The sequence below is a fragment of the Echiichthys vipera genome (genome assembly GCF_963691815.1).
Source record: "Echiichthys vipera genome assembly, chromosome: 6".
NCBI classification, from domain to species: Eukaryota; Metazoa; Chordata; class Actinopteri; order Perciformes; family Trachinidae; genus Echiichthys; species Echiichthys vipera.
In genome coordinates, this window is record NC_139831.1 from 24404382 (window position 1) to 24419446 (window position 15065).

General features: G+C 40.3%; 1 protein-coding gene across 1 annotated transcript; it reads right to left on the bottom strand.

Annotated features, from left to right (window-relative positions):
- Window positions 1-784: 784 nt before the first annotated feature.
- guf1 (GTP binding elongation factor GUF1) lies at window positions 785-12037 on the bottom strand. Its single transcript, XM_083915793.1, has 17 exons — window positions 11645-12037; window positions 9172-9283; window positions 8786-8934; window positions 8345-8425; window positions 8162-8239; window positions 7987-8070; window positions 7839-7903; window positions 7551-7754; window positions 6302-6441; window positions 5896-6019; window positions 5213-5345; window positions 4609-4752; window positions 4198-4331; window positions 2975-3076; window positions 2067-2186; window positions 1373-1409; window positions 785-1278 (listed from the first exon to the last, which is right to left on the bottom strand). Exons 1-17 carry the CDS (start codon window positions 11828-11830, stop codon window positions 1144-1146), a joined length of 2028 nt encoding a protein of 675 aa, XP_083771919.1. The 5' UTR covers window positions 11831-12037; the 3' UTR covers window positions 785-1143.
- Between the last annotated feature and the right edge of the window lie 3028 nt (window positions 12038-15065).

Here is a 15065-nt window from a genome sequence, read left to right on the forward strand (position 1 = left end):
ATGGTAATGCATGTTACTTATTCAACTTCTTCCTGGAGTTGTTTGTGCTTTGTCGTCTCGCAGATCTCTGCTGATCGTGGTGGTGCCTGCTGCCGTGGTCCTGCATGACGCTTCCTGCTGCAGTTATAATTTCTAACCTTAGCTGTGCTTGTTTCCACTTTTCTGCTGTATTAACTGCCATAACATATAAGTCATATTCACATTACTATAGATTTATTACAGTTACTGGAAGTGTGTCTGTCTTTGTCTCTCTCTCTGTCCATGTGTCCGTCTTTACTCTCTTTCTCTCTCCTTTTCTTCCTCCCCAACCGGTGCAGACGGATGTCCGTCCTCCACAGAGCTGGGTCTGTCTGACGTTCCTGTCTGTTATAGGGAAGGTTTTCAACGCCACCGTACTCTACGGGGGAATTGTTGGGTCTATGTAAATCATAAATAAGTCATAGAGTGTGGTCTTTACCTACTCTGTAAAATTTCCTGAGATAACTTTTGTTATGATTTGGCACTGTAAATAAAATTGAATTGAATTGAATTAATGTTTTGTAATTCTGACACAAACTGATAATTTGAAAGGAGAACCTCAACCTAGTATCTTTGTCCCTGTTATTCTCTTTTCATTCAGTCTACAATGTGCAGGACTTCCAAGATTAAACAGGCATATGTAATATTGTAGAAAGGAAACGTTTCCAAAGGCATTTAAAATGTTTTACTGAATACAGTATTGGTTAATCTTTTTTAACTGCTTACTCAGTCTGTCCATAAAATGTTTACACCTGCTTATTTTGTCTGACTAGAAATCAGAGAAGAAATTACCACAATTATTTACCAACGATCTTAGTTTATTTGTTGACCGATGAACCTCTCAGAATGCATACAGTAACATACTGTATGTGTGTTGATAAAATAATAACACATTAAATAATTAAATGATATATTATAATTTCCAGAACATACTTTGGGGATGAGTGAAATTGAAGACCTGATCTTTAATTCCTCTCCTGAAAAATGATCTTTCAAAGGGCAGAGAGAGAGAGAAAGGAAGGAAGTAATGACACAGTTTGCCGCACCATCTAACATGACCATTCATTAAAAATAAACACTTTTGGATAACCTTACTATGGAATAATACACTAATAATACTGCAGTCTATTTGTTTTTCCTCTTCAGAACACTAATGAAGGCATCCTTGGGAACTTCCACACTGCCAATACGCCGCATTTTCTTTTTCCCCTCTGCCTGTTTCTTCAGCAGCTTCATCTTCCGTGTTATATCACCTCCGTACTACCAAGACAAAAAATACATATGTAATTCAAAGTGTTTGTGGTTCATTGGTAGAATCAGCAACCTTGCAGAGTTAAGAAAAAACTTTACTTACACATTTAGCGAGGACATTTTTTCTGTACGCCTTAATTCTGAAAGAGGCAAACATTGTCATGTTCCATTTTTAAGGCTAATTAACATATTAAGCACATTTAATACACAAATACAATTCAAAGGAAGGTTGTCACAAGCGTTTTACACTTCAATCCAAGTACACTAGGATAAAAACAATACTCTGTATCTGACAAATTGTCTCCCCTTCTGTTCCTGAGTTATGGCGTTGAATAATGGACAGAAACATTATGTCACAGTGAAGGTGACCTTTGACCTTTTGGATATAAAAGGTCGAAGGTGACCTTTGACCTTTTGGATATAAAAGGTCACATCATTTTATCCTGTTAGACATTTGTGTGAAATGTTGTTATAATTAGTGCATGAACTCTTGAGTTTTGGACAAAATTGTGTGTTTTTGGTCTCCAACATGTTATCAGGTCATCCGTGAGTCCAAGTGGGCGTCCCTGAGATATCTCATTCAAAGGAATGGGACAGATGGACGGAGCCTTGGAAATGTGATTGTAGATCTGCTTTTATATAGCTTTGATACTTTTAATACTATCAAATGTGGATATCGTATAGTTTTGAAGTACACTGTACTGGTAAGTATTGAAGTATCCTGGACAACCTTAATTGAAAGTGCTTTACGCATGGTTCCGCATCTCACAGGATTCCCTGCATGATGTTGTACTTACGTTTCCCTTGCGATGACCTTACTTCCAATAGCGGCCTGTATAGCGATCTCAAACATCTGCCTTGGTATGGAGTCTTTGAGTCGCTCACACATGGCTTTCCCAGTGCTGTACGCAGAGCTCCTGTAATGAAAACAAGCCCATCAAAACCAAACAATTGTGACACGTTACTGCTCCGCCTATCAGCAAGGACTGCAATCCATAAAATCTGACCGTGATTGACCGTGATAAGTTGAGCAGATGTATGTGGCATACATTTGAAACTAAAGCAAGGCACCAAAAACCAGTATTTGTCGTACTATAGGGAACTTAGGATAAAAGCCTTGGTATCAAACAGATGTAAATGGCTTCTCTGCTTGACAGGACATCCTAGTCTCACTCCAATCCAGTCATGTTCCTGTGTTTCAGTTGCTTCTGTAAAATATTTTCTGCTCCATGGTTGGTGCGTTGCCCTAAAAGAAGAATGTTCAGCGCCCTTCAATTACCAAAGTCTGTACTGGCTAAGGTAGAAAGTACATTAAATACAGAGCTGCGTGCATCATCACTTTTTACGCTACTGACGTTACTCTCGTGTCCTTGTCACAAATGATATGAAGTCCTCGTCCAGTGACTAAAGTCATTGTAATAGATAATGTCAACACTGGTTGCCAAGAGACCAATTTATTAATATCAGCCTGGGTGGTGAATACATTTCAGGCTCCATAGGCTCAGGCGAATTACTGCAGTAATGAAGGACCATATAACCTTGAAAAGATGTAAACTCGTAAAATTTTAATCACGCTACGGGAGACTGCTTTGACAAGGGATATAAGAAGAGCATTTCAAGCAGCGTCAGAGCTCCACCGCCTGAGTAGACAAAAAATTAAACTTGACCATTTCTGAATTCAGCTATGATTTCAAACACACCCTACCTGTGTGCAATTGTGACGAGTTCTTCCACAGGTAGCCCGTTCAGCAGAATATTCATCTTTAACAAATCAGCCGCCTGGTAGCCGGCATTTTCATAGTCAAAGCTATGGGAGATAAAATCATGGGATGCTTTGAGTGTCAAAGGTGAGACAGTATTTCATTAGAGACCCTTATCCAACACTTGTAAATGTAAGATACAAGGGAAGATGCAGAGGAGGGAAAACTATGAGACTGAAAGGAAAAAGAGTTGGTCACTTGGTTGGTCAGTGTTGTTTTTTTGTATCCATAGGCATTTTTCTTAAAGTGAACTTCCGACGTAAAATCATCCCAGGGTCTTTTTCGAAAAACACACTGATCAAAAAGGCCATCGAGACAATTTTTTTAACAATTAACAGAGATATCACAGAGAGTCACGAACAGTCACGAACAGTCACGAACAGTCTCTAACAGCCGAATGTGGCTAACACTGATTAGCCCGGGGCTGCGCGGTGAAGGCATTAAAACGTCTTTTTTAACCACTAATATCGTCAAAATAACACCAAACCTCTGCAGTAGCATGATAAGAGTCCCTACACATAAAACAAAGCACCAACAACGTAGTTAGTGAACCCAGAGTTTATTAAAAGAGTGTTTTAAAGACTTACCAACTGGCCCCTGTACCAGCTCCTCTCATAGTAAAGTCCATTCAAGTCGATTAGCAAACTCAATCCAAAAGGAAGGAGCCCATTGGTGCTTCTTTTTATTTGTAGGGACTCTTCTCATGCTACTGTAGATGTTTGGTTTTATCTTGAGCAGTATTAGTGGTTGAAATGCCTTTTAATGCGTTCACTGTACTGCCCCGAGCTAATCAGTGTTAGCCACATTCGGCTGTTAGCGACTGTTAGCGACTCTCTGGGATATTTCCGTTAATAGTTGTTAGATGGAAAGAATTGTCTCGATGGCTTATTTGATGAGTGTATTTGTCAAAAAAGACCCTGGGATGATTTTACACCGGAATTTCACTTCAAGAATTGAATTGACCCTTTGTGAACTGACAACTAAAACATGTTTTGAATTGACTTTCCAGCTGTGAAGATATAATGTAACTTCAATCAATAACCTTGTATTTCAAGACTGCAAAGACCTTCCACCAACTACCATGAATGATACAGTAACAGCAGTCTGTAAACACAGGCCCTAAAGTGAATACTGCATGTTTGATGATTGACTGTGGGCTTTGTTTTACCTGGCGTATCCAGAGGACAGCGATTTGAGAAGGTCATAGAAATCCACAACGATTTCATTTAAAGGGAAGAGGTACTTCATCATGACACGCTGGTCGTCTATGTACACCATGTTCTTCTGGATCCCTCTGCGATTCTTTAAGAGCACAACAATACGAGATCAATTCTGCATGAATTTACAATCTCAACAATTCAGAAAGGACACATAAAAGAAGTAGAGAGACTTCTGAGGATCGTGTGAGGATGCACTCCAGTATCTCCTGTCAGACTACAGTTTTCAATCAGCCCAACCCGACTGGGACAATTCAGAGACACCATTCCTCTCTGACTTAAAATATTGTGCAGAAAGAACACATTCATGTTGAATAGGATTTTAACAATCTTTCTTTACTTTATCTCCATTTTCCTCTTACCAAGCAGAGACTTATAATCTTGCCCGTGTAAGTGTCTGGAGTGAGAATGGTCCCCAGTACCATGGGCTCCAGATACTCTGACACAACCGATCTTTCCGGGAACTGAGAAGGGTTCACGATGGTTATCTCCTCACTCCCGTGTTCCTGCAGAGACGCAAACAGATTTGAACCTCCAAATAAAACTGGGGTTTTCTAACAGATTTGATATTCATCATCATCATCATCAAAACATTCACCACCTGCATGCTTGAAATACAGCTTTAAAAAGTTACCTTTACAGTCATGCATTACCTCTGTTACAGTACATGTGTTCCATTACTATTCTTTAAAGAATGAGAAATAGAATTTGAATCGTTTGTTGTAAAATTAGTCTTTATGTACACCGAGTTGCTGCCATGTTGTTTCCAAGAGACCTTAACTGACACACATCATGTATTCCAATTCCCATCAATTATCTCCCTTGCAAAAAAAACATCATCAATTTCTGGAAAGCCTCTATCATTAACCTCCATGTAGGTTAAAACTTTCTTTTTGCTGAAAGGTACAGCACAAGCCCACCTCTACTGAGAGACCAGGAAATATACGAGCAGGAAATGGCTCTCACCTTGATGAGTTTGGGTGAGGAGAGGACGGCCTTGTAAGGCACGGTGGGCGCTGTTACTACAACAGTGGCATTGTATTCCTGCTCCAGCCTCTGATTGAACACCTCCATGTGGAGAAGTCCCAGGAAGCCAAGTCTGCAGGGGCACAGGGAGGTTCTTGATATTCATGCGTTTTAATTACAAAGAGCCTGTTTGGAAAGAGTTCAACACTGAGTATGATTCATTGCTATTCCAGCGCAGCTTCATACTTCCAAATGACCTAGATCCCGGTCACTAATGGAGTCAAATTCAACTTTATCACCGAGACTGAGATGACCTGTGATGATGAATAAACTTTTGCTTGGCTGTCTATTTTGGCAACATACGGTATGTCTCAAGGAAAGTTGTTTAATAATCTATCAATTCTATCATATTATGTCCAAGCTTGTGAAGAAACATAAATCTAGCTAGTTCCTCTTTAATGCGGTGCCTTTTAAGAAAAAGTTCATTACTTTTCTGCAAAGGCAAAATTTCTTGAAAAACAAACAAACATTATGACTCATGAAGCGGGTCAAGACTTTCATGGCTGCACTGCTCAATGTGCACACTTGTGTTTTCATTGGCCGTCACATTATATGTCGTGACCCACTCCTCTGGTGTGGTCTCAAAGCCATTTTTCATTCTAAATCAAAGCAGTCGTCCTCACCTCCAGCCTGCTCCCAGGGCCAGACTGCTATCTCTCTGCACTGTGACACTTGAGTCATTCAGGGTCAGTCTCTCAATGGCGCTGCGAAGGCCCTGGTATTCTGACTGGTCCATTGGATACATGCCTGAGGGACAGAAAACAAAAGACAGAGTGCTCACCATCAGCAGAACGGACTCTTTCCATTTATAGTAGCATTGAGTGCACTTAAGAGTGAGACACAACATGCACCGAAGGGGTTATGTCCAACAATACTGGAATATTTATGGCTACCGTTCCATTATGTACTGAGTATTTATGGTGCTGCGTGTGCTGCTTGAAAATGGTATCCTCAATTGCAGTTCTTTTTCCAAATTTCCACATTTCTATCAGAGAGCAGGAAGAAACTGCAGATGGGAAAACGCCCTACCAGCAAAGACCATGGCTTTGGCGGGTTTAAACCCTGGAAGAGCTTCCACCGGCTGCTCCTGGAGGTAGAGTGTGTCACCAATCTGGGCCTCCTTCACATCCTTCATCCCTGCTATTATGTAGCCAACTTGGCCTGCAAACCTACACAACACAACAGTGGAGGAGAGTCACACTAATGCAATGCAAACAAGCATCTCAGTGGACAGTTGGATGAATGTTGACCAATGTGTGGACCAGTGCTTATTACTAACAAAACTGCAGACATACATGTACAGTTGGGCGGCTGCAGTAGTAAAGAATAAGATTTCAAAGAATGTGTAATATTGTACTTTTTTGGATATTTTGCACGTCTATTGCAATAGAAATAGACATTAATATATAATTGCATGACTTAGATTGAATACTTGATTCTTATTGGTTAATTAAAACACCTTTTCTATGTGTAACAGACTGTTGCTATGGACACAGTTCTGATCTGGAGGACCACATGCATCGCTCTGCAGAAAGAAGCTTGGTAAATATAACGTCAACTGCAGCAAAATAATAGTTTCCGGTAAAATGAATATTTTGTGTAAAATGATGGAGTTCTTTAGTAAGTAGCCGTGTAATATGCAGGACAATGGAGAGCGAGACGGTCGTTTTTGTGAATGGAAACACGACAGGGTGATGCAGGACTCAATATTCACAACAATGAGCGGTTCACTCATTATCCCACTGATAACACTAATGCTTGTTACTGAAGAAATTATTGATTTGACAACGAAAGATTGACGTAAGAATTATTTTCTTAATTTTAAAAATGGTCCTCCAGAGTCTACGATAAGAGCTAGGTCTATGGCAACGGTCTGCAATTCAGAAATAACAGACACTAACACGCCGTAACTGACCAGAATCGAGTGTTCGATAAAGTTGTGTACAAATACCTTTTTTTTTTTTTTTTGATTGCTACAAACATTGCAAACAAACACATAAATAATACATCTATAAAATGTCAGAAAATAGTAACAATAGCAATCACAATATCCTGAAGCCAGATAATCTGTTTATTATCACATAGGGCTAAAAAAGAACAGCAAATCCTCACAACTGAGATGAAAGCAGCACGTTTGGCAATTTTGCTAAAAAAAATGTTTTTAAATATGCCTGAATTACTCCACTATCAGAATAATTGGAGATCATTTTTCTGTCGATCGACTAAAGTAACAGCTGTATTGGAGGAGATGACAGGTGGGAGAAAGAAGAGAACGTACAGCTTCTGTGTCGGGTGCTCATCTGGCCGGAGAAGCCCCAGCTCGTTGACCTCGTAGGTTTTACCGAGGTATGCTGACACGATCTTGTCCCCTTTCCTGACCCGACCTCCGAACACAGCGATGTTGGCCACCACTCCTCTATAATGGTCGAAATTGGAGTCAAACACGAGGGCTTTAAATGGGTCGCCGGTACTTGCCACGGGCCTGAGAATACAAGTAAAAAAAAGCTTCACTTTTATGTGTCAGACAAGTTTCATGTGAATAATGAAAACAAATGAACTCTCTTACGGTGGAATTCTGTTTACAACCGCTTCAAGGACCTTTGCAACATTTGTTCCGAGTTTAGCTGAAATCTGAAAAAGACGAAATCACAAATTCGGAAAACTCTCTCAGATAAGTGATACTGAAAATGCGGCTTACACATGCTCCAACTCACCCGAATGCATTCTTCACGTGGAATATCAAACACCTTTTCAATCTGTGACTCCACTCTCTCTGGGTCGGCATTTTTTAAATCAATCTAAGGGAGAAAAGGCAAATTCGAATGGCATGCTGGATAGCAAAAGACTAGAAAAATAACGCGGTTAAACCAAAAACATGTCTCAGTGTACCTTGTTGATGACGGGGATGACTGCCAGCTGAGATTCAAAAGCCAGGTAGAAGTTGGCCATTGTCTGCGCTTGAATCCCCTTCACGTGACAGCAAAAAACATTAACAACTGCGCCACACACTGCGGCATGTACACCCACAGTGATTCACCGAGAAAACTGTGAGCTATGAATATGGTTTTGTACCTGATTGGCATCGACAATCAACAGGACACCTTGACATGCAGAAATTGATCGAGACACTTCATAACTGAAGTCAACGTGACCCTACAGAGAGAAAAAAAAACATTTTGATGTGATAGCGCAACGTAGGACAAAGACAAAACAACTGTAAACGCCTTCATGAACAGTGACAGGCCATTTTGGTTTTAGATGTTACTGTAATTAATATTTTGGATAAGAGAGCAGATGATGTCCAGGTGAAATCTGCAACATGCACTTTTTCACATTATGACAGATTTATCTTAAAGCCAGGTAGGTCTTTCGGATTGTGTCTTCAGTTACGGTTGGGAAAATATGGAACACATCAAATCTGCCACACTGCGGAGAGGTCAAAGCAACAGCCACTGTGAATTATGAGAAAAGGAAGGGTGTTCTTCCAGACATCTAACCCAGGTGAGCACTTACCGGTGTGTCGATTAGGTTCAGGAGGTACTGCTCTCCCTCGTGGCTGTAAATCAACGAGGCAGTCTGGGCCTTCACTGTTATCCCTCTCTCTCGCTCCACTTGGAGCTTGTCCAACACCTGTTTGTTCTTCGCAGTCTTCACTATGGCACCTGTTTGTCAGGGACATCCATTAGTTACACTTTTTGTTCACTGTAATCATTTCATCAAGAGCTGATCAACTTTCAGACATAGCACCAACCCAATTACTAAGCTAAGAGAGGTAAGCTCTCATCATCGTGTAATAAACAAACATTTGGATGGACACACACTAAACACAATGCTTCTGATTGATTTAATAAAAACTCAGGGAAAAAACAACTGATGTGCAGTGTGATGAAGAAACATACCTGTCATCTCCAACAGCCTGTCAGCCAAAGTGCTTTTCCCATGATCAATATGAGCAATGATGCAAAAATTCCTGATCCTGTCCACAGGGAACTTTGACAGGTCAATGGTATCCTTAAAAACAGAAGGAGAGAAGCAAATAAGTGTGACAGTCACTCAACAACAGCTGAGGGTTTTGCATCCTAAAGAAACAGCAATATTTGGACAGATGAATTATTATGTCTATTTCTGAACGGGGCACTTGCAGAACCAGAGCAGCGAGCAGCTTTATGAATGTAAGTCTGTCAGCACTTCTCAACTCTTTTAGTTTTTAACTTCCAGCCTCCATCTACAGGGCAGATTTTAATCTAACAATACTGTATTACAGAATTACTGATGATTGAAATGTTTAAAATTTGTAAATAAAACAGAAAACGGGACAGTTGGTGGCACAGTGGTTAGAGGATTCACCCCATGTAAAGAGGCTGAAGGTCCTCGAGGCAGCGGCTGTGGGTTCGACTCCGAACTGCGGCCATTTGCTGCATGACTCCTCCTCTCTCACCCCATTTCTGTCTGTCCTATCTGATAAAGGCTTGGAAAACTGCCAAAAAATATCTTTAGAAAGAAAACAAAAACAATAAATAATGATAATAATAAATCAAAAGGATCGTACCATTGCGAGCAGAAAAATAAATAAAACATAACTAAAAAAAAAATTAGAGCTGGGATTGGCTCCAGCCCCCCGCGACCCCGACAGGGACAAGTGGTTGAAGATGAATGATGATAAAAAAATTAGAAAAACATGCAAAAATAATTTAAGCAATAAAAAGAACATTAGAAAAGGAGTAGGAAGACATATAACTTATTTAATCCTGCACCCCTTCTCCATAATTAGTATAATTTATTTATTTGTAGTATCTATAATAATCACAATTTATAATACTTTAATCACCAATTATCTTTACTTTATAAAATACATAAACTACAGGAGTGTCAAACTCAGGCCTGTGGGCCGAATCTGGCCCGCAGTGTAATTATATTTGGCCCGCAAGATCATATCAAGGTTCTATGAGAGCTGGCCCTCGAGTTTAAAGCACATACACGTCCACTTTTCTGCTAACAAACATGAGCATCCATGCTACCAGTCTTTTCAGACAAACTTAATCCACCCCTCCTCAAAAACGGCCCAAAGAAAGTTGGAAAACAGGAGCTTTCAGCACCGGTGGGAGCCAGATTATCTGTTTATGAAGGTATAGAGCTGTTTGTCTCGTCTGCAGAGCCACCGTGGCTGTAACCAAAGAATCAAACATAAGAAACACCACGACAAGTACAAGGACCTGCACTGAGAAGGTTCAACATTGCACATCTGGAGAGAAGGAGAGAAGGGAAAACATGCACATTTGCAGTCTTTTTTTTTTTTTTTAGTAAATATTGAGTTTGGCCCACAACTTTGTCCCAGTTTTTAGAGTTTTTAGAGTTTGACACCGCTGGTCTAGCTAAAGCGACTGTTGTGCTGAATGTGTTTGTTACCTGGTCTGTTTGGGTGCTGACCATCTTGAATGTGCTTGTTACCTGGTCTGTTTGGGTGCTGACCATCTTGAATGTGTTTGTTACCTGGTCTGTTTGGGTCCTAACCATCTTGAATGGGTTTGTTACCTGGTCTGTTTGGGTGCTGACCATCTTTAATGTGTTTGTTACCTGGTCTGTTTGGGTGCTGACCATCTTGAATGTGCTTGTTACCTGGTCTGTTTGGGTGCTGACCATCTTGAATGTGTTTGTTACCTGGTCTGTTTGGGTCCTAACCATCTTGAATGGGTTTGTTACCTGGTCTGTTTGGGTCCTAACCATCTTGAATGGGTTTGTTACCTGGTCTGTTTGGGTGCTGACCATCTTTAATGTGTTTGTTACCTGGTCTGTTTGGGTGCTGACCATCTTGAATGTGTTTGTTACCTGGTCTGTTTGGGTGCTGACCATCTTTAATGTGTTTGTTACCTGGTCTGTTTGGGTGCTGACCATCTTGAATGTGTTTGTTACCTGGTCTGTTTGGGTCCTAACCATCTTGAATGGGTTTGTTACCTGGTCTGTTTGGGTGCTGACCATCTTGAATGTGTTTGTTACCTGGTCTGTTTGGGTGCTGACCGTCTTGAATGTGTTAGTTACCTGGTCTGTTTGTGTCATAACCATCTTGAATGTGTTTGTTACCTGGTCTGTTTGTGTCATAACCATCTTGAATGTGTTTGTTACCTGGTCTGTTTGTGTCATAACCATCTTGAATGTGTTTGTTACCTGGTCTGTTTGTGTCATAACCATCTTGAATGGGTTTGTTACCTGGTCTGTTTGGGTGCTGACCATCTTGAATGTGTTTGTTACCTGGTCTGTTTGGGTGCTGACCGTCTTGAATGTGTTTGTTACCTGGTCTGTTTGGGTCCTAACCATCTTGAATGTGTTTGTTACCTGGTCTGTTTGGGTCCTAACCATCTTGAATGTGTTTGTTACCTGGTCTGTTTGGGTGCTGACCATCTTGAAGCTGCTGGAGAACACGGGCAGCCTTTTCATCCAGCGGTGTCTGAACACCGTGTAGGTCATGTTACAGCTCTGTATTTTCCTTCTGTACACTTTTAACTGTAAAACACGTCTAATAAGGGACGTCTCACACCACCGTGTGACTAGAGAAAACGACATGTTAAAGCTAGCAGGTGACGTTAAGTTAATGACGTTAACTTACCTACCAGCGTGAACGATACATAACTGTTAGCCGGCTAGCTTTAGTATTTATGTGTTGTCATTAATTAAATGTAGGCTGCTGTTTACATTGACTGTCACGACGACAGAAACGCACCTATCTTTAAAGTAAATACAGCAATAACCCCGGTGCATGAGCTCCGTAGGGTGCTGACATTTTGGGTGATAGTTCACGGGCAAAGACTTCTGGGAAATGGTGTTTATTCTGCGAACCAAACGAATCAAAGATTATGAAGAGGAACAAGATGGGTTCCTACTATAACTTCCGTTCTCGTAACGCCGCTCAGTCCACGGACGCTGTTCTCCTTTTACTGCAGAGATCTTCAATACAACACAAATAGTTTTTAATATTTAAAAAATATGTCTGAAAATATCCATCAACATGAATGTAACGTAGTATCATCAAAATACACTTTTTAAAAAAAGGAATGAATACATTTACACAGACTTGATGATAGGCTTACTGGCTAGCCACAGGTAGCTATGCACAGATACAATTGAGCTGAAAGACTCAATGTGCCTTCATAATGTATGTTTAACATTTACATATGATGTAAAAAATATGTTAATTCAATTCAATTATTAAAAATATGTTCATAATGATCATTGTAATATCTTAATATTGTATGCACCATAAAAAGCTGTGTGTAAAGGCTCCAGGCCACCCTAGCTGTTAGGCCCAGTTTAATATGTAACTCATTTTAATACAATATTTGTTATAGAGGGTCCCTGCTTCATCTCTCTTTTTGCTAAGAGGTCCTTCAACTGAAAAACTAAAGAGACCCAGTTTTAATGTATGGAAAGGTTATTGATGCTAATATCAACCAGCTTTGCTAAGCTAACTGCACTGCTGTTGATTTTTAAAATGCTCTAACATATGTCTAGACACTGCAGCAGCCTATGTACTGGGCGTTTATTCAGTCAGGAGTCATTGTTTGGACTAATATAGTATACAGAAACCAAACAACACTTGAAAGCGTCAAAGGAGGGGGACTATCTTGACATACTGTTATCTTTGGAAAAGCTTTGACAGTCGGAAGTTCCGCCCACTCAATCTGTCAGATAAAGGATAAAAATGGATATCAGTTGCTATGACAACGAAGCTACCTCTTGCACAAGAATAGATTATTGCTTCTCTTCTTTGTGCAGCCAGAGATAATAAGCCTCTATTAGCCCCAGTTTCTGCCTGTCATGTAATCATCTTTTCTTTTCTTTTTTAACATTTGAGATTTTTACACCGTGGATTGCATTTCAGTCCCAGACCAAAGCATCTGTCTTTGTTAAAGAGAGGCTGATAGGAGGCATTCCTAAATAATCTCACAGGTCATTCGACAACACCACCTACATACTAGCCTCCTATGTTAATGACGTTTACGGATTCCTGAATAACTCTTAGCTTCTTCTGCAAATCCCTCTACAAAGATGGCAGCCATAGACTTTATGATGCAAGACAATGTGAATGTGTTATTGTGAAAATAATAAAAGATGTATTAGATAAATAAACCTGATGATCACTCATGACATTTTGTGTGGGAGCCTTCTCAGTAGCTCCCTAACTTCGCTATGTGACCCCATTCAATCATTAGATGGAGGCAAGATATTTATTTCATTTAAATTAGTTGAACCTTTTAAAGCTACAGGAAAATCAAAATGTGAATTTCTCCCCACATTATGCCATGGCCTGTCCCCATAGCAACCTCAACCACATGGATGTTTCTTTTATGTGACATCTTGAGGTTGTGGCCCTCTGAAATTGTGTTATGTTTTGGAGAAACTGCATCCAGACCTTTTCATTTCCTTCAGAAAAGATGAAAAAGCTCCAAAAAACTCTCTAGATCAAGTTTTCCTAAAAGAAAATCATTTTCCATATATTTTCTTAAGTATGCCTGTCCCCAGGGTAATTCTGCAGGAGTGCACTGGCCTGTTCTCCTGTTACTGCAATCACCTAAATCTAATTTAGATGTCAGATCTTTAGTCACTGTCCAATTTAAAGCAGTAGCCTGAAACTATCACAGATTCTTTTCACGTAGATTTTCATTCAAGGGTTGAACTCAACTGTAACGAAATCTGTACAGAAATGCCGTCTATGACTCATTTTTTAAGTGCTCCGATCTGTCCCTTTGAATAAACTGTAAATAATGTTCAATTATGAAGATTTTTTTGGACATGTATGTAATCAGCCCTGCTATGGAGTCCTGCTAGACACCTCACATCCATCAGTATTGATTCCTGTCAGGCCAAAGCCTTTGCACGGATGAACAGGGTCGGCTGTGGATCGAGGCGATGGAGCTCAGACAAGAGGAGACCTCACACTGGGGTCTGTGCAGCGCTGCACTTGAGTGGTGGAAAGATCAGGCCAGAAAATGTAACTTGAGCGAGCTTCGCATTACAGCTCAGTGCCACAGGGCTTTTTGTGGGTATTAACAACACACTCGTAATGATAGTCCCTGGCAGCATCGGAGCATTGCTTGACAGCTTTCTCTCCTGTTGACGAGGGCCTGAGCTGCCTCCCTCACGGTCCCATGAGCTCACTGGGCTGTTGGGGTTGTTACAAGAAGCAGGAACTTTTTAAACGCTGCAAATTTCAATATACAATCGTGCTTTCATAAATATTATTTTTGCAACTGATATACTGATTTTTGCCAGCCTTGTTTCCTAAAAAAACCTCTCAGTCGTGATGGATGGATGGGTCATGCAAACACAGGACTTTCATCCAGGAGACCAGTGTTCATGTAAAACCAAAAGTCAATGTTGACTTGTTTACATCACATGCTTAACCCAAACCCACTTAAATTACAAAACAATATTAGATTACTTATTTTAAAACAACAACCATTTTACAGCGTACAACGGCCGTTGGAAAATACATTTTCTCCCGAAACAAGAACGCAGTTTTGTTCTGACCATCATCACCCAAAAACACCCTTTACTGTTAAGTCTGACGTAACAGGCTTTCAAAATACAATTCCCGGGTCCAAACGCTCCGTTGAAACAAAACAGACACAACGGCTGAACATGTGAACAACTAGGATCACCTCTAACTTTAGTTAGACACCTTTTCCATGTATAAGAAACAGGTGAAAAGACAATTATGCTGTTTTTTTAAAACTCAGATCTGTTCAAACAACAGGGACCACGGCATTGCTCATCATCTCATCTCATCTCCAACCCCTTA

Coding starts and splice junctions, on each gene's coding strand:
- guf1 (XM_083915793.1), bottom strand. CDS start 11,830: ATGTCGTTTTCTCTAGTCACACGGTGGTGTGAGACGTCCCTTATTAGA. Junction 6,020..6,301: donor CAAAGCCATGGTCTTTGCTG/GTAGGGCGTTTT, acceptor TCTGTCCCTCAG/GCATGTATCCAATGGACCAG. Junction 3,077..4,197: donor CTGTCCTCTGGATACGCCAG/GTAAAACAAAGC, acceptor TATCTCCCATAG/CTTTGACTATGAAAATGCCG.